The sequence below is a fragment of the Anoplopoma fimbria genome, chromosome 3 (genome assembly GCF_027596085.1).
Source record: "Anoplopoma fimbria isolate UVic2021 breed Golden Eagle Sablefish chromosome 3, Afim_UVic_2022, whole genome shotgun sequence".
Taxonomy (NCBI): Eukaryota; Metazoa; Chordata; class Actinopteri; order Perciformes; family Anoplopomatidae; genus Anoplopoma; species Anoplopoma fimbria.
The window spans coordinates 22199649-22221242 of NC_072451.1; the positions used below are offsets into that span (position 1 = coordinate 22199649).

The 21594-nt window shown below is 41.4% G+C and overlaps 2 protein-coding genes across 2 annotated transcripts; one reads left to right on the forward strand and one right to left on the reverse strand.

Moving 5' to 3' along the window:
• Positions 1–8890: 8890 nt before the first annotated feature.
• mfsd8l2 (major facilitator superfamily domain containing 8-like 2) lies at positions 8891–16978 on the reverse strand. Its single transcript, XM_054596623.1, has 11 exons — positions 16903–16978; positions 16513–16698; positions 15942–16004; positions 15717–15836; positions 15426–15505; positions 14454–14742; positions 12032–12105; positions 11378–11591; positions 10307–10429; positions 10017–10147; positions 8891–9045 (listed from the first exon to the last, which is right to left on the reverse strand). Exons 1-11 carry the CDS (start codon positions 16976–16978, stop codon positions 8965–8967), a joined length of 1437 nt encoding a protein of 478 aa, XP_054452598.1. The 3' UTR covers positions 8891–8964.
• Positions 16979–18430: 1452 nt separating this feature from the next.
• kcnmb3 (potassium calcium-activated channel subfamily M regulatory beta subunit 3) lies at positions 18431–20947 on the forward strand. The gene is made up of 5 exons (XM_054596748.1): positions 18431–18516; positions 19064–19071; positions 19337–19517; positions 19830–20004; positions 20579–20947. Exons 1-5 carry the CDS (start codon positions 18431–18433, stop codon positions 20945–20947), a joined length of 819 nt encoding a protein of 272 aa, XP_054452723.1.
• Positions 20948–21594: the final 647 nt, after the last annotated feature.

The window sequence follows — 21594 nt, forward strand, 5'->3', positions numbered from 1 at the left end:
CCTTTCTATGTACAGACTAGTACAGTAAAGGTCAGACACAGCCCCCGAAATCTGTCGTCAGAGAGGTGTGTGTGTGTGTGTGTGTGTGTGTGTGTGTGTGTGTGTGTGTGTGTGTGTGTGTGTGTGTGTGTGTGTGTGTGAGGGGGGTTCTGTAGATATCATCTGGCAAGCAGTTCCGAGTAAGTAAACTGACCCTGTTTTGTTACAAAAGGTTCAGAAATTATCCTTAAACCGCACGATACTGTATTTTTTTAACAAATTTTGCTCAAGAAGGAGTTAATAGAGCATTAATTAAGGATTATCTTCAGCAGTGGATTAACACACATGTGGTGCTGCAGTGAGTATTTACAGCTGCACAACAGTATAGTGGATTGTCTCAAAATATCCTACAATAGTTTTATGTTTTATATAACAAGGCAGGTACCGAGGATGTATCAGGATATATCAGGCTTTAGTGACAAACATAATACTTGTTAGTAAAATGAATTCCCTGTGGATTTTGTTCTTTTGTGGGCTTTGTTGACAATACAAAAATAAAGAAAATCACCAGACTTATCCTTTAAGCATGTTAAGTTTCTCATGCATAAATCCTTTTAATGATCAACATATCTTTTTGGTTTTCTTTGTGGGCAAAAGTCAACATATTTACACTGTTTTCTAAATTTATGTTCCACCATTACTTTTCTATGAATTACAACCGGGGACTAAAAACACCCTCAGGGCCACAAACATGAAAACAGCAAGGTCAGTATTTACTCTGCCGTTGGTAATATAAAGCTCATCTCAGCACTAGTGTCTCCAATTACGACAGACCACTGGGCTCGCCGCTCTTCCTTAATAGCTTCCCTCATATCTGACACTCTTCATTTCACGTAATGAGAGTCTTCAAGATGTGAATAAAGGTATGCATATGATTTGGTACAAGGGCTGAAAATGAGATATGCCTCGGGGCTCACTTCAAACAAGACAAAAATTACAGCTCAAGACAAACTCTGTGGCTTCAAACCAGACATCTGTTCTTAGTCCCTCATTGGGGCTGAAATGAAGCTGCCTGGGCCTCAGTGCCAAGGAGCCTCTTGTCTAAATCTCTGCCAACTTATTTGTCACCGTGGCCTCATTGACCAGAGAAACAGCCAGCCACTCAGAGTTACGGGACCGTCTTCTGTCGGCTAGTCTCACAACTTGCAGCTAAAACCTGATAACACAAAACATCAGAGAGGAGTGGAGGAGGAAGAAAGAAGAAACCAAATCCCCAACTGGATTGACTCCTCGCTGTTAACGCCGTAAAGTCACCTAAAGTTTATTGCCCGTCCATTTGCGAGCAACCCAAAGAGCGGCTTTAGTCTCCCAGGAAGCCTCAGAGAGCTCTTTAACTGCCTGACCTTCCTGTGATTTTATGGAGCCGGGCAGCAATTTAACATGTTTTAGTTTCTCTGCTACACCAGCGAAGATGCAAGAGAGTGATATGAGGCAGGAAATCAGCATCAACTATCTGACCACGGAGAAGGTTGCCATGTGTGCTGTATCTGCCTGAAACATCTCGACCCCATTCATCAGCACTCAACCTAGCTGGCCTCATGGAAGTCTGTCCAGCAGCTAAAGTTTATCATAAACTGGGTTTAAAGTGCATTATGCAATTTGCTTGAAATCTAAGGGCCTGTAATAGAGGTATTTAAGTACACAATGAAGCTGGAAGAGACATCTGACTGCATCAACAACAGACAAGACAGGGTCAAAGAAAAGAAGTCTCTCGAAGCTCGCTGACTCCCGGATAAAGAAACTGTCAAACAGCCAAAGCCCCAGTTTATCTTTTAATTAACGTATCATACACCGAGACAAACACAGCATCAATAATGCAACAGCAACATGCTACAATATTAATGTCAGATGAAATGAGGTAATTAGACGAGGAAACTATTTTAAACAAATGTCCGCCCCGTCTAGCACGCAGGGCTGAGTTATTCAGTAGAAAAGAAAGGGAAAAATAGAGCCATGAGAAGAAGAGAGCAGCTGACGCCATTTGTGACTGTGGCCAAACGGGAGGGGATCGAGGGCCAACATTTTGTTTGTCAAGACGAACAAATGGTGACAAACGATGGCAAATTGGAGTGAAGGCCCCCTGCTGAGCCATGGTCTGCCCAGCGGGGTCCCAATAGAGCAGAGGTGCTATCTCGGGAGAAAAAAGACGCACACACATGTATAAAGTTATCGAAATGTAATAAAGTTCAAGGCGAGGCGTGCATTCAGAAAAACCCTCTCACACACAATAATAAGATGCCAGAGAAAAGAGTCATTGGGAGACTGGAGACAACACACAAAGGCTCTCTGACTATCTAATCCAATGTTTCACATGAAAGAGTTGAGCCTCTGCTCAGGACTAAAACAGCATTTGGCCTAATCCTATAAATCTATACGATGGAGACAGATGGAAAGTAAGTTCTCTGTGTCTCTGCCTCTGGGAAAAAAAAATAAAAAATCCCCCCCACCCCACACCTCTGATTTCCAGCCTCGTCCTGCGGGCTGAAGTGAAGCTCTCTGCGGTGAGTAGTAGAAATGGAAACCTCAACACCGTCATAAATAGATTCCGGGGGCCAGCTCCAGCCATGTACAAAAAGGTGTATATCATTTAATTGCCTGGATAAGACAACGATTTTTAATTTCCCCAGAGATCTCGGTTGCCAACTTTTGTTTTTACACCGCAGAGAAGAAGAACTCAGAGCAGTGCCAGGACTTTACAATGTTCTCTTTTCCATGGGCGATGCTGTGGGTTTCTTTTTTTCTCCTTGGAGAGCTCCACAGATATTGGATTAATTATGGATATTTGAATATCCACCCCGATAAAAGACTCTTACTTGTCTGTGAACCTTGGTGTCTCCCAAGACCTATCATGGCATACGCTTTGGCACAGTGGACACACACTTACAGCTTTTCCTGTCTCTCTCCCTCTCTGTGCCTCCCCTGCCTCCCTCCTTCACACAGAAAGGCCATTGTGTGCGGGCACAGATGAGATTTGCATGCATGTTAGACTGGATTACACATGCAGGCTCTGGGAACCTGGACCCCTGTGGTCTCCCTTCACTGTTTGGGCCCGAAACCGGCAAACTCTCCTTACAATCTGCGACTTCAAACAGATCTCACAGCTTAATTGGCTCGAGAACGTACAATATCAGAGGTTACATTCCCAGATTTTTGGGAGAGTGGGAGAAAAAGATTTTGAGCTTCTATGCAGCTGGAAAATGTTTCACAATCAATCTCATGAAATTTTGCATCCATCAGCGGTCAGATTCATAACTCGGGTTGATGAGAGGGTGCGAACGGGTTAATCCTCTAAGTGATATGTATAATGAGAAACTTAATCCTTGATCTGAAGACGCTGAGGGTGGAGATTGCAGATAAGAGCAGCCAAATCTCCTTAAAAATAGCCGAGAAAACAATATCAATCTGCCCGGAGATGTAACAAACATTTGATGAATTGATATTAATGTTATATGTCAATACTTTCCTTGATCATGTTTGTGTGTACGTGTGTGAGCTTTTTTGGTCAAGCCTCTCCATCATCCGTCAGTGTATTTATAGAGCATTTGTTGACAACAAAACTGCCTGCAAACAGACAAGAAAAACATTTCATCTCAAAGCGCTTGTGTGTCATTACATTTATTCACATAAGCATTAAAGTAAATTGTCAAATGCGGTCTTCTTTAAGCAGCTAAGCCCCACGGAGCCTCTCTGCTCAGCAGGATTATAAATGAGATAGGATTTAATATTGATCCTCGTCTGACCTCCTATGAAGTTCTCATCATTTTATAATATTCTTCACACATGCCGTTAATGAGATCAATGGGCTCCCACATGTCCATACGCACATAAACCTTGACCTTATCGCTGTCAGACAACAAGCATGACCGCGCTTTTTCTCTGCCACGGTAGGATGAAGGAGGGTGAACTGATACGTGAGGGTCGATTGTTTACTTGATTTGTTTACTGCAGTCGATCGCATACAACCGCGAATAAGAAGAGTTTCTTATTTCTCATCATTTCTCCGTGCAGCAATTTTCTGACAGGCCTGAATCCACCCATAAAAAGGAGGTGTCTGTTTGAACACTATTGCGTTTTGGCTCCATTGCGCATTGAGCCTTGCTGAGTAACGCCACCTTCAAAGGGCCAGACCGTGAAGTATTGGATAATTTTACCTCTCACTGGAACGAAACCAGTTGATGAGCAAATTTACTGTCTGCTCTGAGGCTCTTTGGTGCTGCTGCAGGAAGAAGAAGAAGAAAAAAAAAAACCTCTCTCCCTTCGCAAAGCAACAGCAGGTTCACAAGCAAACCACATACCTGAATGGGCCTGATAATTATCTGAATATATTTCCATTGCTATTACAATGGGCTGCAATCAATGAGCGACGCTGCCTTAAACATAGTGCCCGTGTATGTCCCAGAGGCATTCATTTCACCGAGGCTCGCATACGAGTATGGGGGTGGATGGTCGGTGTGGGTGGAGGCAATTGATTCAATGTATCTGAGGCGATGCCAGGCGCGCAGAATACAAACACCCAGCGATGGGAGCTGTTAGAAATGCAGAGGGGGCTACCTGAGTGACTGGATACATGTGCAAAACCCCCGAGCACCGCCGTCATATGTAATAAATCAAATCATTTGCCTTGCAGCCAGACAGCCCGCGTTTTGAATCCAAAGCTGCTTATGAGAAAAGGGGACATGAAGAATTGTGATGCATCGATACCGAGCCACGTGCACGCCGTCCCCTCTCTTTCTCTTTTCCCGCTCCCCTGTCAGCTCATTAGTCGCCCATCCCAATATCGCTATAAAGGGTAGATTCAAACTCACAGCGTTATGCCAGCTCACACACTGTGATATAAATGGGAGAAAAAAACTGTCACATAATTGTAGCAAAATCCTCCTCCCTTTGTGTGTCTGCACACACACAGTATTGGACTTGAGCCACATCTTGTCAATGACATCCAGAAGTCAGGTTCTTAAGTCAGCAACAAAAACGGTGAAACAGTAAATCTTTAACTCAGCTGGCAGGAGACCAACACGCTGACATCTATGTAAAGGATTTTTTAATGAATTGCCTCCACCACAGAAACAAAATTACATCCTGAATACATATATTCCTGTAAAATTAGATATCTTAATGATTTGTGGGGATAAATCTTTCTGCACAAAGACTGGATGGCAGCAGGGAGGAGGGGGGGAAAGTGAATCATGGAGTGAATATTGCTGGCCTGATTTCAATCCCCTTCCTATTTTTCAGTAGATGATAACTCATCTATCATCTACAACCCATTAACAACCGTCCTCAGTCCGGCTACAGTGATGCCATCAGGAAGAGGAGAGCCACTCCCTGCCCCTCTTCTGCCGCTAACATAATTGTTACGCCCTGGCTCCAGTCAAATGCTTTTTTCCTCTTTATGACCAATTACCTTTATCTTTGTTAGACGACAGCGTCAATCTGCTTTCATTGTGGACGATGAAAAAACAGGAAAACAAGCCTGGGTAAAGTTCCCTCTGATGAAAAGCGGATATATTTTACTAGTCGTCTACTGCAAAAATTGCGTGTCTTTGGGGAGAACAAATATCCATATTTTATGTGACCAGTCAACTATCACTCTCATCCCAGTCCCAGATATGTTTCTCCTTCAGTCCAACAATGTGTCATATGAGTATAAAAACAAGAAAATTGTCATTTCTGCCGGAACAGTTTATACATTTTTGCCAAAAATGTCATGGACGGCTGTCCTTATTACCTCAGGAATCAGTTGCTTTCGGTCATTAAACTGAGATCACATTTTCAGCATGCTACCTCTGCATAATAAATACAGAATAAGTGACTATATAAGAAACAAGAATGTGTAGTTTTTTTGTTTTGGTTTTAGCCTGGTTAAACCGGCAAAACTGGTCCTAATACGTCAGCTTCCTTTTGCTCGTTTACACCATTACATGAAATATGTTGATTATTGCCAGTGAGTATTAGTAAATAGAATTAACACCGACCATCATAGAGCATGGTACTGTCCCAATAAGTGGACTAGCAGCAACAAATGGAAAATTTACACTTTAAACCATCAACCCAAGCTTATTTAGAGACTCATGCTTGCACTTTTTCCAACAAGTAATCATGATTTAAAAGCATTAAATAGTCAAATATATGTTACCTTTTTGTGGCACTGTGTTTCCTGAAAAGCTGTTCTCACACAGAACCCAGCTCCTTGTTTGATTTATCAGAAACATGTCACACATGTGTAAACTCAAAGTATAAAAGGGAGAGCGTTACAAAGATACTTAGTGTTGCTTTAGGGCAACAATCTGCAGAGAGATAAACTACTCAGGCTTGATGTAATCTGTACCTAAGAACGGTCGAGGATCAGACTTGGATAAAATGGACAAAAATGTGGTTCAGGGTTCACAGTTCAGTTCATTGTACAGCAGCAAGTGTACTAAAAAAAGCACTCAACACTGAATAACTGTTAAAGCTACCATGGCATTTTACACTCTACTGAGTAGCTGAAATAACTGCACATAGCTGAGTTGCTCTTCCTCGACTTGGCATGGAAACAGTTTGTATATAAAACAGACTGAGCCATTTAAAGTCAGGTAGTACTACAACATGCAATGTTCCAACTAAAGCTCTTCTACACCTTCATCTGTTCCACAACCAGCCCCAGTAACTACAGTAACTAGGGTTTCCACTCTCCAATTACATAATATTGCTTTGTCTTTGTCATTTTACCCCCTCCCCTCACAAAACTCGATCTCCATAGTGACAAACCTCCGTCCGTGCTTCAGAGAAATAATTGTTGGCTCCTGCATCAAATGGTTGTTCTGTGTATCTTTAAAATTTCATAACTTGTGCGTCTGGGCCTACCTTTGGTATATTTAACATAAAAGCCCAAGTCCTCTGACTTTTCTATTCATGAAAGCAGGATCATCACGATGTAGAGGAGAAGTGGTTTGTCTGGTACCACGCAGAAAAACCTTTTTTATGAATTATATAACAAAGCGTTAATGCAATTTCTTTAAAGGCCCTAAAACATATTTATTAGCCTTTTACTATTAGCGATGGGGTCCTACATGAGGGCACTATTTTCTGCCAAAGGTTGAATGCTTTTGTGTATTTCACATCAGGCATTTCTTTATTTAATTTCTCTGAGCTCTTCTTGCTGGTTAAAAGAAGGAAGATATTTGTAAAAAAAAATGTGATGTTACTTCTGTACACCAATCACAATTTTACAGCATATGAATGATTGTTGTTTGGTCAATCAAATATAACCATATATAACCATTGAAAAATGTGTCTGTTACATGCTGAAATGTAGTGTGACATTAGCAATAGTCATAAAGTCAGCAACCAGTTTTAATAATGTAATTTACACAGCAGCAAAATAGATTCAAAGTTTGCAAACTAAAAGCTGGCAAACAATGGTCACCACTCACTGTTGGTCATACCGGACCAAGTAACACTGTAATGAATGATTGCGTTTTATTGATTATGAATTTAACTTCATTTGTGAGAGGAGGAATGTGTTAATAAATAGTCGTGCTTTGTCATAACTATAACATATTTCTTAAACAAAACACTGATTCTTATTTAGTCGTGAAAACATTAACAATATAGAGGAGAACTGACGATTTGAATGCGAGTTTCCTGGGGCTTTAAAATGGTTGTGGCTGTTTAGTTTGTTGTAAAGGAGTTTCTTGAAGAACACAAGCCAGAAATAATCGTGCTGAAAAAATGAGGTTGTTCAAACTGAGTAAATTCAGGCTTGACCAGATTTTTTTTTGCACCCTGTTATCTCCCTTTAAATGTCAAGTACCTGAATACGCTGATCAGAGCATGAAAGTACTTATATATATTATATCCTTGAGTCCCAAAGATTAAAATTTCCATTTCAGGCGAAAAGCCTGTGGAAAGCCAAACATCACATGCTGAGTGTAGAAAACTGGAAAAGGTTACTGAGCCTTATCTGCAATTATGCAAAAACACAGAGATTGGCCAAACCCATATACAGTGGTACAAAGGGAATCTACAATGCCTTGATGTTGCTTACAGCGTTCTCCTCTCATGTGTAGCATACAGCACATCCTAGAGGAGAATATAGGCAAGAACAGCTGATGATACACAAGTCACACCTTGTCATGTTTTGAATTATGAATACAGGCAATTAAACTTTAAATCCCCCCAAAGTAAAACGATAGAGCTGGCTAATTAACAACTATTTCTCCTATTTGGTTTTAATTCATGAGCTTCTCATTTGCACTTAAGATATACAGGAATATTTTCAGATAATATCTATCTGCTTTAGTCACATCCAAGGCTCTGTATGAACACTAGAAAAGCAGTTTTACTCCAAAAACTTCAAATAACTATGAAGAATTCTCTAAAGCTTCACTTTATTTGACCCTTCTCTTCTATCAGCTACACTGACATGGAGCTGCTAAGACGTTGACAACTCAACTTCTGCACCCATTGTGTCAACTGTTTCATTTCTTTTATGGAGGAAGAAAGACTCGGGACGAGAAATGAAAAATTTGGTACATGGGTCACATGGAGAGAAAAAACTGCTCTCTTATCTTGTCATCAACACCTGGGAATAAAAATAGTTCAGTTTAAAAATAATTGCTTTCATCTTCAATTACACCTCTGAATATTCAATATGAGAGCAATGGTGCCCCCTTGTGTAAAGTATAATGAAAAGTCTGATAGGGAAATGCATTGAAGATAGATCCTAATAACATCTGACAACTGAGAGGTTGAACAAAGTGTTTTTAACTGTGTGATCACCTATCTGGCAGGTTTTGAGCTACAGTAATGCGTTTTGAACATTTTTTATTCCACACTCATACAGCTTCCTCTACAGTAAACTTGTATTGATTCTCTCAGAAGTGAAGGGCGCTCCCCTCTGTCCGTCTTTAGCCTCTCGGGCTCTCCAAACAGACTGCAGCTCTATCCTCCGCTGTCAGAGCTCTGGGCGCTCTGCACAGCCCTGGGCTCAGTCAGGCGGTCGTAGGACAGCACCGTCATAACCTGAGAGAATGTAGAGCGGGATGTGGCTTTAGAGAATAGAGAGCACCGAGTAATAAGCAGAGGCTATCAAAGACATGCTGAGTTAAGGATTTTACTGGCAAGCAGCCACTGTTTTTTTTAGTTTGGGAATGTGGAAAAAACCGTTGGATAGATTCTAATAGAGAAGGAACATACTGTTCAGGGTGGAGAAGGAAAGAAGAAGCCCGGTGTTAAAGCTTTAAATATGTTAATTCCAGCTTATTGAGAATGAAAATTAAAGCAATAGTTAAACATTTATGGCAATACACCCATTTGCTTTCTTGTGGAGAGTTAGATTTGAAGATTGATAATGTAAATATGAAGCTGCAGCCAACAACCCCTTAGCTTAGCAGGAAGTGACTGCACCAGGCAAAGAAATACTCAGCCGCTAACTCCCTGTAGAACCACAATTTATCATTTGTACACTTTGGTTTTGTATGGATTAAACAAAATTTAACATGATAATTAGAGAGCTTTAGAGGTGCTGGTGGATGAATTTTAAATAAGAAACCACAGCCAGGAGACGCTTAGCTAACAGTTAGCATGGCTTCGTACAAAGGTTAACATTTCTTACAACAAGCACATTTAACGCTCACTTATTACCACGTTATATTTTTTGTTTAACCCTGTGGTTTATTTAACGCTTCAGTCTTTAACATTAAGTTACAGTTCAGATGGATTTTGTTCTTCATTGCTCTTATATAATACCCTCTGCAAAAATGCCATTAAGCATACCTACATTTTCAGGAGCCTTAAAATGGTTGTGGATATTTAGGTGGTTGTATAGGAGTTTCTTTAAGAACGCAAGACAGCTTGTAATTTTCCCATTTACAGTCTTAATCCTGAGCCAAGCTAACCGGCTGCTGGCTCCAACTTCATATTGCATACAAGAGAATCATATACATTTTTATCAAATTCAGTTTGATGCAATCAATAAGCTGTGTTCTCCTTACTGTGATCATTATGAGAAGAGCTAGCATCATGCCCAGCATTATGTACAAATTATTGGTCAGTCCTCCAGCCCACAAAGGACCCAAGATGGTGGCGAGGCCCCCAACTGAGCGTCTGACGCCTTGGCTGAATCCTTTTGGTGTGAGGCGTCACAAAATAATGAAAGGTTATTTATTCCAAACATTGAAATATGGCAAGTAAAAAAAGCATGTATAACTGTTTCTTTGCATCACATATGCTGAGCAGCAATCTGTTGTTTCAATATGTTGAATCAGCCGTAAAGCAAGCCAACCTTGTGTTTTCTCTGCAGTGACTTTGGAGAAGAGAGACACCTGAGACACGGCCACGAAGGGAAGCCCCAGCAGCTGCAGAAACACTCCGATGATGAAGCTCGACAGCTCCCATCCGTATCCACCTGGCAGGATTGGAAAGATAATACCCTGGTATTAGTCCCATTGAATTATAGTAGTTTGCCCTCATATTATAAGGAACATATCATTAAACAATTACATTTACTGACTGTTATCTAAACCACCTCTCACATACATAACATAAAATAAATATATATTTGTAGATCTCTTAGCTGTTAAATTATAATATCTTTTTGTTTTCTTGATTCTGATATGTGGTGGTAAAGACTCAAAGTCTGCGTCAGATCATTCTCTAGTTATCCATCCTTTCTTCTCTCGGTTTTTAAGTTCCTTCCACAAATGGGTTGGCACCACCAGAGATGGCTCTATCTGAAAACTAAACCACAGCCAGCCAAGCTGGCAGCCACTAGACATTTGTTCTCTGCTGCTTTGCAACATGCACATGTCTGTGTGAATATGTGCCCACTCAACTGTTGGATGTTCCCCCGTAAGCTTAAAAGTCATCTCATAATCAAAAGGAAATTTCACCAATCAAAAGTGTTTCTCAGTGGTCCAAGAAAAAAATTAATTCTTCAAGTATCTGCATTTAAGGTTTCATTTCTTTGTTTGGTTGTTTTAACTGTAACTGTAACAACTGGCGAACAAAAGTAGGATACGCTCTAACAAATAGCCTTTTTGTCTAATTAGATTACTGTAATCATTTTATATGTACTCAGGCACTCCCCACCTGTCACTTGTAATCAGAGCGATAAACGTCACGTGCTGTAACAGACGCGGGCCAACGTGAACATACAGGATCCAGTCTGCCTGTGTGATCTCCTGAATGATATCATTTACAGGGCACATTCAATCCAGCCAATGTGTAACCCAATATGCACACTACACCAACAACAGTCTCGCAGAAAGGATTTGGCACAAAGCACGAGGCAATTTTTAAGACTATCTGTGCCTTTGCATTTGTGTTTGTATGTTTTTCCCTGACAGGTTAGCACCTCGGGGGTTGCAGAGGAAGATGAGGCACCAGATACAAGCGATGCAGCAGATGACCAGGCCCGCGGCCAGAACGACACGGTCCGCCACCTTCCTGCTCAGCCAGCGCACAAAGAAGAAGCCCAGGATGACCTCCACCCCGCACAGGCTGTACATCAGGCTGTTGCTCAGCTCGCCAAAGCTGAAGAGGCGCTGCGTCAGAGGAGTCACCATGGTCTGAGGGATTTTAAAGAAAGATGTACGTAAGGTCAGTTGTAGACAAAGGGATTTAGTCAGAGGTCCAGGAGGAAACATGCACCTTTATATCCTTCTAAGGCTTCATTCAGTCCAGATCCAAATAATTATTCAGCTTTGATATTAAACTGATTGTCCAGGTCAGCAAAACATGACTAGACAGTAGCCAAAGTATAGTGACAAGAGGACAAAGGCCTCTTCATTTTTTATGTCTGGGACAGGAGATGATTATGTGAACTCCCTACATCAGTAATTCTTTGAGTGTTAAGAGATACTTGATTATTTTCTTAAACTAACAGTAGGTCTCTGCACCTAAGGCTTAGATTGATTCAGTTTGGATGGAACTTGGGGTAAAATAGTGTGACACTGTGTGAAATGCTTGGAAAACCCGGCTGATGGATCTCAACGGTAGCTGCTCTCACCTCCAGCGCTGTCTGATTGAAGAGAGTGATGAACTGAGCCGTGAGGAGAACAACCACCTCCTCTCTCAGGAGCTCTGCAGAGTGAAAGACAAGAGAGAGAGAGAGAGAGAGAGAGAGAGAGAGAGAGAGAGAGAGAGAGAGAGAGAGATTGAAAACCAGAGAAAGCGAGGAGAAAATCATAAAACAAGCTCAAGTGGTTTCATTGAATTGAAAGTTTCAACTGGCAAGTTTGGTTGAGATAATGTTTAAGAAAACAGATAAAACTGAAGGTAATCTTAAGACTGAAAGCGGCAGGTGTTATGAATTCTGTCTGGTTGTTCTTTTTTTTGCTAAATGAGATTTCAGCTTTTTTCTTATGTCTGAAACATGATCACAAAAGATATATATATAATTATATTAAATATCAATATATGTATATATGTGTGATCAATTTCAAAATTTGCATACCGACTTTTCCCTGGAACAAAACCCCCCTTATGGACTTGGAGAGGAGTTAAAATGAGCTGGGCTTGCTGCTAAATTTGGAAGTACATGCCAGATGGCAGAGGAATGGCTTGATATTACAGTGTGTGATCTACTATGGTTCAGTTATTTCTGTTCAATGTTTTTTGTATTATCTATATGATTTTATTTTTGTGAACTACTGCATTACATTATGCAACATAGTGTACATATTTATACAATGCGTGTATTTTAATTTATGTGTGTATTTACAAGCTCTATGTAGGTACAGGTTGGTTGATATACATTATCACATTGGTTTAAATGGGCTCTCAATTGGTTTTTAGTTATGCAGAGAATGATTTTACAGTATCAATACAGCAGAGGCAGAGTCATACAGGGATTTTGCTCCATACATGTGATTCCAGCTCACATAACAACTTCCATGATGCAATTTGAAAACGTCTTTCATTTGACCCTCCCTGTCAAGTAAACACCCACATCCAACACTCCAACTCTAGATGAGAGGATTGATACCACTATGTAAGATGAATATAAAGCTAGGGCCAGCAACTGGTTAGCCTAGCATAAAGACTGGAAACAGGGAAAGAGCAATGCTCCGTCCAAAGGTAACAAAATCTGCCCTCCAGCATACTGTATCTTGTTTGTTTTGTTTGTTTACTCTGTAACTGACAGAGAAATGGAACATCTAATTCTCAGCAACCAAGCTTGTTTCACAAAAAGTTTAACTGTCCCTGTAAATCATTATTAATTGTTTATATACTGTGTTTTAGTGCTAAATATTTGCCCCAAAAGCAAAAATTCACCCGGTTGATGCATAGCCCCAACCAGATATAAAAAGACTTGATTCAAGCAAGTGGAAGAGCTGCCTGGGTTTAAAATATTCTTCACTTATACACAAAAAGTTGGGGAGGATCAATAACACGCTCTACTAGCTTTCTTATGCTTCAAGAAAATCTGCATTTACTTTTTGTGCACCGAACACACGAAATTATCTGCAACACTTTCTCAAGATTGACACCTTTCACTACCCTTGGACAATTCAAGACGAGTACCTCAAACCACTTCACCTCAGTGTGTCATTGTCTCCCCGAGTATCGTCCTCTTTTCTTTTGATTTGTTTAATTCTGTGTGTTTTTTGTCATCATTGCATATGACTGGAACTTGAATGATTTCCGAGGCTTGAATAAATGTTTGAATAAATCAATTCACTAACAGCTAACAGACACTCCTACAGTTTGTGCAAAACCTGCAGACCTCCAGTTTTGCTCACGAGTTTCTGGTGTTGTAGAATTTCTTCAAATTTAAAAAGGGAATCAATACGAAGGATGTTGACCACATTACCAAATCTGTCTACATTTCATCCACAAACCACAGCAACCCAGTCAATAAAAAAACGAAGTCAGCTGTCCATCCCTTTGGCACATCTTCAAAGAGTGAGATAATCGATTTGAAGGTTTGACACACACACACCCACACACACTAACACACACAAACACAGGCAGAAAGAGTTAATCAATAACGGCACACAATCACTACTTGCATCCCATGTAAACTTACTATGACACTAATCCAATAGTACACCTGACATCATACATATACATGCACACTGACATAAACCAGACACGTACACACAAGTCCAATCAATATACAGGGAATGTGATCCGACATGCCACACAGAACTCCTCAGAGAGATCTGGAGAATGGAAAGTGTGTGCAAGCATGTGTGTGTGTGTGTGTGTGTGTGTGTGTGTGTGTGTGTGTGTGTGTGTGTGTGTGTGTGTGTGTGTGTGTGTGTGTGTGTGTGTGTGTGTGTGTGTGTGTGTGCAAGGAAATCAATAGAGCTGATACAGAACATGTGCATTGGCAGTGACACCTCTTCCTACCTGAATCCCACAAATAAGGCAGAGGAAAGCTGACAGTCATTGTGCTGGACAGGCAGTCAAACCTGCTCGCTCACCACTGCTGACGCTGAAGGTCTTGAAGGGGTTCGAGAACGTCGAGGCTCCGCGGGCTGGCTTCATCCTCGAAGAGGTGGAGGTCTCCAGTTGGTCAGAGTTGACAGCTCCGTAGGGGTGCAGCGGCTCCTCGTCGGACCCCATCAGCAGCACCTCCTCCTCATCATCATCGTCATCCTCTTGTTTCATCTCCACCATCACTGTGCCTTCCTCTGAGCTGATGGGTGGTAGGTCCCAGTATAGAGCCAGTACGACAAACTGGAGCAGCACCCATAACAGGCACATGAAGATCTGAGAGTAAGATAAGATAAGATAAGATGAGATAATCCTTTATTAGTCCCACAGCGGGGACATTTGCAGGATTACAGCAGCAGAGAGGATAGTGCAAACAAGTCATAGAAAAAACAAGATCAAAACAAGTATTATAAATTAGTAAATAAGTAATAACACAGTAAAGAATATTAAATAAGTAAAAAAAAATCCACAATAACTAAAATATTATATAAACAGACATCTGTAAAGGAGAGAAAAACATAAACATGTCCTCAAATATTGACCTCTCTTTACAATATCAAATTTCCCAGAAAACTATCAGGAGAGATAAAGCATTTGAAATATGAAGTAGAGTGTTCGAGACATAAAGTAACCTGGCACAGTGAAATATAGAGAGACATGCAGTGTGAAAGAATGTGGATAAACGGAAGTAGGGGTAAGAGCTCTGTTATATCGCATTTAAGCTGCAACTGTTCTACAGGTGTTTTATTCAGAGACTTGTGCGTTGGAAATGGATCGATTCCAGTTTTTACAGGCCAGAGTATTGCTGCAGGCATTTTGTATTCTTCTACAAAGCAGATAAAAGAAGACGTGTGACCCAGGAGGAGTGCAGAATGTAGAGCGACTATTTCTAAAGGTTGTTTCGGTATTCATGAGTCTTTCAGGGAACCTTAGATTACTGATTATCTGGATGCTGTTACCCCGGGAGATGTATATTTGTTCACAACAAAGGGCCCCAGTTTGAAATCACACAGCCGTAGGAACAGGTTGAATGCCGGCCCTGGAGAGACAAGAAGAAGAACTTTAAAAGAGGAGATGGAGTAAAAAACAGAGGATGTGTGGAGACAGTAGCCTCCACCTTACTGAATGTCTCCTTCTCATAGCTGAAACTGAACATCAAAGAAGACATTCTATCGTCCTATCGACGGAGGAGGTGGAGGGAGGTGAAATGACACCTCTCCCTGTGGTAAGATGAAGGGGGAGAAACTGACCCACAAGGAGACCAGCTTGTCGACAGGCCATGATGGCCGCAAAGATGCCGGCACGCTCCTCTGGCTTAGTGCTCCTAGTCAGGAAACCGAAGATGGAGGAGCCCGCTCCTGCACCGACACCTGAGAAGGAAACGGCATCTTTCCGTCACACCTCACAGCCTGCTGATGCAATACAGGCTTTAGGTGTTATTTCATGACATGCATGCATGTGAGCGTGTGTGTCACCTGCTACAAGACGACTGGATAACAACAGCCACTTTGAGTACCCAATAAAATACATGAAGTTACCTGAGGACAAATAAAGATGAAAATCGTGCTGAAAAATGCATCTCCAGTGTGAAACAAATGCTTCACTTAAAGGTTGGGACTGAAATACTAGCAGCAAGCCTAAAACATGAAATATATCAACCATTATCGGATGGATAGCCATCAAATGTTCTACAGACATTCAATGTGCCCAGGGGATGCATCCATTTTACTTTTGTTTAAAGTACAATCTGTTTTAAAAAGTAGTGCACCATTCACAGCCTATAAACCTTAAGGTTACTACATTCATGCATAACACAATAAGGGTAAACAAAGGGAATTTTAGATGAAAGGAATTCCCTGAAACATGGACCCTTTATATTCCTTTATATTGAATATGAACATGTCTTATATGTAGAGTGTAGTGAATAATGAATGATCCCAAATACGAGCCACAGTTTGAGTTTGACACAAACACACAGTCATGCCGGTGGCTTCTAAAATCTAAATAAAGTCTCTGTGTGATTTGTCTTTTGGTCGGATTACTCACCGGCAATCTCAAAAAGATTGGAGAAAAGGATGATGGACTTTGTAGTTCGACTCCGATCGGACCATATCCCAAAAAGTGGGCCTGTGAGCAGCCCGCTCAGACTGAAGGCAGACAGACCCAGACCCAGGAAGTAAGGGGGGGCCTCCAAAATCTGGAGATATCTCCATATTGTAGGCAGAATGACGGCTGAGACCACCAGAGAAGAGCGAAGGGAGGACGAGTGAGGAGGAAAAGGAGGAGAGATGTGTAAATGACAAGCCTTGTTTACTCACACAGAGAATAAATATATTCCGTGATGTGTGCTTAAAGCCTAAATGCCAGGCAGATTCTGCTCCAATGAGACCATTATCTCATGTCCTCAAGTCCATAAAGCTGTGATAATGAACTTACCGTACTCGATGCCGCTCAGCATAAATATTAAGCCAATGGTAAGAAAAGTTAGATTCCTCTTTTGGAGATTATCCATGGTGCTCAGTGACTTGCTGCCTTTTATTAAACAACCTCTTGCTGCACAAGTTGTTCAGAAATGTTGTTCAGGGGCATTATCAGATGACAGGAAACACTGTGCGTTCAATTAGTACAACTTGCTGGCCGGGATAGTCAGAGGAATTTGCCCCAAAATTGTGAAAGGCCATTTTTTAGAACTCGGAAAACTGAGATCAGACGAGGCTTCTCCTACAGAAGAAGTTTCAGCAGCGTTGAGACCTAAAAACACACGGCAGAATCCATCAAATCAGCAGTGAAAAACAACACAGTCCAGTGAAAATATTGCAGTAGTCCGTTCCCATTAGGCATTTATGTTAAAGATGAAATTCTGTTTGAGTCACGTCCGCAGAGCAGCACCACGCTGTGAGCCTCACGGTCAACGCAATGTCTCAGGTTACCAGGTGAGGTAAAGTACACTGAGCTTTATACATTTTTAATCTTGTTTTCTTCAGTTTCACTAAAAGCACTTTATTCTCCCACAGCCCTGAAGAAGTATGCCAGACCTATCTGCCCTCTTCTAGGCCAGAGATATGAATAGCTTTGCTGTTCACAAACACGATGCCTCACGAACAGTAATAAAAACATACAGGGTATAAAATACATCAGATAAACTGTGATTACATTTCCCAGAGTGTGATGCCTTATTCCCCTCAAAAAAAAATAATGCTCTTTTATATTCAATACTGAATAAATTAGGTATGACATTACTGTCTGTTTTATTGAATGGTTGGCTCTATTCTCAAGTTGCTGTGGTGTTCCTAGCCTCGAGCTTGTTATATTAAACTGAACTGTCACCAGGGTTAATACCTCCATATGTTTTTTCCAGCAACGCATGAATAATTCAAGGAGTTTGGATTGTTTGAATAACACATATAAACTTGCAAAGCAACTTGCACTCTTGACACACACACTCTCGGAACAATGTGAGAGCTTTCCAACTCGACAGGCCAAAGAATATTAAAATGTCGCAGTGCACACATGTTTGGGTCAGTATCTGTTGGGTGTGTGAGTGGGTAAAGATGGTGGATATTCTGCAAACATGTGCTGTCATCATGCTGTTTCATTCCGTGTAGGAAGTTAATATCCAAGTAGGGATTCATTCTGCTTTTCCATGACAAACTGCTACTTGCAGCTGAGCCTCATGGGCCCACTGAGAGGCCATTAGCATCCTGCCTGTCTTACTGTACCTGTGGTGGTTTCTATAGAAACACAAATCAGGGTGGAGGGTGTTGTCGCACTCACCTTTGAGCCTCGGTAAACAACAGGAAGCCTCCTGGTTTATAAACTGCAATCTGGTTCACATCTGAGACATGAGATGATCAGCTGTTGACATAACAGAGGGACATTTGACTTTCAGAGAGAGAGAGAGAGAAGAGCTTGTTAGGTGGATTCACATACTCAGGACTGGGAGGTGGCTGAGATAGGAGTGGGTATGTTCTTGAACACAGCTTCTCCCGGGAGGTCGTTCAACATCCCCATTAACATCAACCTGCAGGGTGCTCGCAGGCGGCAGACACGGTAAGAGAGGACCATCGACCGGCCAGAAAGTCTGAGAAAACACTGTTGTTAAACCATGAGGTGAAGTTTTTACAAACCTCCATGTTCAGATTTCCAACTCCTGGACACATTTGAGCGTGTTTGATTATACAGATTGTATATGTTTGAAATTGCCAGATGGATGGTTTTGAGCAGTTTGAATTGTCAAAAATGTATTTATATTGCATTAAAGGCGCAATGCACAGATTTAGCCCATCAATGTCAAATGTCTGAAAGAGTACGACTTGGCCCTCTAAAAACTAATGTCCTCTGTGGATCTGGAGGGAGCTATTCAAAAAAATGTATCTGAAGAGGTCAGATCTTAACAATTTTTATTTTATTTTTATTTCACCAGAAAGTCTGTGTTATTAACTATGGTTATGGAGTTTGAAAGACATACACTAGATAGGAATAAATGTTTAGACAAGTAGCTGCTTCCACTCCTTCCTAAAGTTTAAACTTGCAAATAAATATCAATCTTTGAACCAGTGCAAACTATGTTTTGTTACGGATACTTTCTGCCCTGCAGGGAATCATGTAGTTTGAAAGAATGGAAAATAAATCAAATGATCCAAATAATTTTTTGAGTCGAAACATGAAATGTGATGATGCATCGAATAAGAAATCTTATTTGGATCACTGTTGGATAAAATCATTACATCCCTTCTGTGTGTGTGTGTGTGTGTGTGTGTGTGTGTGTGTGTGTGTGTGTGTGTGTGTGTGTGTGTGTGTGTGTGTGTGTGTGTGTGTGTGTGTGTGTGTGTAAATGTGAGACACAGGGAGTTCATTAACACAGCCACAGCGCAGGAGCAGGAGTGGAGTAGAGGGGTGGATGGGCGCGGGGAACAGCGAGCTCGGACACAGATGCCGGTGTCGAGTGTCGGGGAGGACAGAGCCATCCTGCTGGGCTTCGCCATGATGGCCTTCTCTGTGCTCATGTTCTTTGTGGTCGGCATCACTGTGGTCAAACCTTATGTCAACAGGTGCACTGTGGTTTGTCTGCTGATGCTAGAAGATATGTTTTATATAGTATAGACAGTCCTATGACCTATAGCAAGTTTTAAACAATATGATTAGTGGTGCAGTTTACAGTTATTGCCATTATTGATTCAACTGGTGATTATATTTTTGATTCATTGAATTCATTCATTTGTTTTGATAAAAATGTTTGACCAACAGTCCATATGGACTGAATATATTCAATTTATAATTCAATTAAACGAAAATAGAAAATCATTACATTTAAGAAGGAAGCTCTGGCTTGGAGACACCAAAATGTTGCTCTTGTTTCCCAGTAACTGGGAGGAGGAGGCCAGCTGTGTGCTGCTGCAGGCCGACATCCTGGAGGAGTGGGTGGACTGCAAAGGCGTGAGCACCGTGCCTTGCCTCAGGGCGAGGGTTAACCTCACAGACTCCAATCAGAGGGCTCTTCTCCACTTTGACGAGGAGTCGGTCCTCCTCGCTCCTGAGGTAGGGATTTAAGTCTGTATATTCCAGGTTTTAGGTCATAACAGACAGCTTTATGAGCCCCGGGTTTGAATCTGCTTCACACCAGGTGTGGCTTGTCAACTGTGAGGGAGGAACACCTGCAGGTTACTCAAAGACCGCAGGGGTGGATTTGAGTATTAAGACGTTATGTTTATGTACTATACCGATGTAGTAGATCGTTATTTTGCTGGCTCAAGACTCACAGTCATCCATGTTTTCATATTAGACATCTAAGCAAGGCGTTGAGAAAGCACCTGATAAAAGAAGTGAAGGCAAAAAGATGCACGGAACAAGCTGACAGGATGGAAAACTACTCTGATTCCTGCACCCTTGTGAATAAGCCAGTAGATATTATTAGGAGCTGCTCCATTCTGAGGATTTGTATGAACCATTTTTTTTTTCAGGACTAGTGCAGCACATAAAGGCTGGGAAGACAAAATACTGAATCAAAAAAGAAACTTGCAGCTTGTCTCACTGATTGCAATCAGTGCTGCCGACTGTAACAAGCAGGTCACTTGATAAAAATTACACTTGAATCATATCTTCTCTTCTTCAGTGTTTCTACGTACCCAAATGTCAGATGGACAGAACAGAACTTCAGGAGGAGGTCCTGAAAGTGAAAAACAGCTTGGACACTCAGCTGGGGAGAACGTCATCATGCTTCACGGACCGCGTGAGGCACCCCAGGGACGTCATCCTGAACAGGAAGTACACCTTTAAGAAAGCCCTGTCTGTATTGCTGTGGCCCTGTCTGATGCTGGGTGGAGGAGCTCTGCTGGTGGGTCTTGTGAAGCTGACACAGTGCTTAGCCCATCTCTCCTCGGAGGTGTGCAGTGAGTCTGCAGTGGGCAGGCTGACCTCCAGATACACTCAGGGCAAACTGTACAGAATGCTCCGGATACCCAGCATGCAGTCTCCGTCATGACACAGCCAGTGTTTGTGCTGCATCATGCCAAAAAATTTGAATATGTAACTTGTGAGTAATGTGAACCAGGGCAAGTAGTATACAGCAATCAGAGTAACATTTTGGTCTTGAGTTTGTCAAAAATGTAAGGAAGACATCATTTTTTTAGCCTTATTCTCTTGCGCCATGCAGAAACCTCCAGGTTTCTGAAACCAGTAAGGAGTGACCAGCGATGGCTGCAGTACATTCACAGAGGAAACGCACACTTTTCAACAAGGAAAAAGTGTAGATGTCAATGCTGAAAATAAAATTATAAAAATGATAAAATAGCGGAAAGCTGCTAATGGCTGATTTAGTGCTTGAGGGAGGGGATTTGGGATTTGCAACACTGACTATGAGTTCCTACCATACTATTTAGTATGAAAGAAAAATATTCAGCATGTCCCAATACATAGTATGCCAAAAATACCAAGATGTCATACTGCATTGGCATGATTTACTGGTTACTCTGACCCACAATCCTCTGTGAAAAGGACATATAAGGAAGAGAAGCAAAGTTCAAGGTGCAATGTTATGAGGAAATAGTATGTCCAAACAGAATGCATACTGCATGCTACAGTACGTACTTTGTAAGGGCAGCTGCAGAATGTACTAGAAGTAAAAAGAAA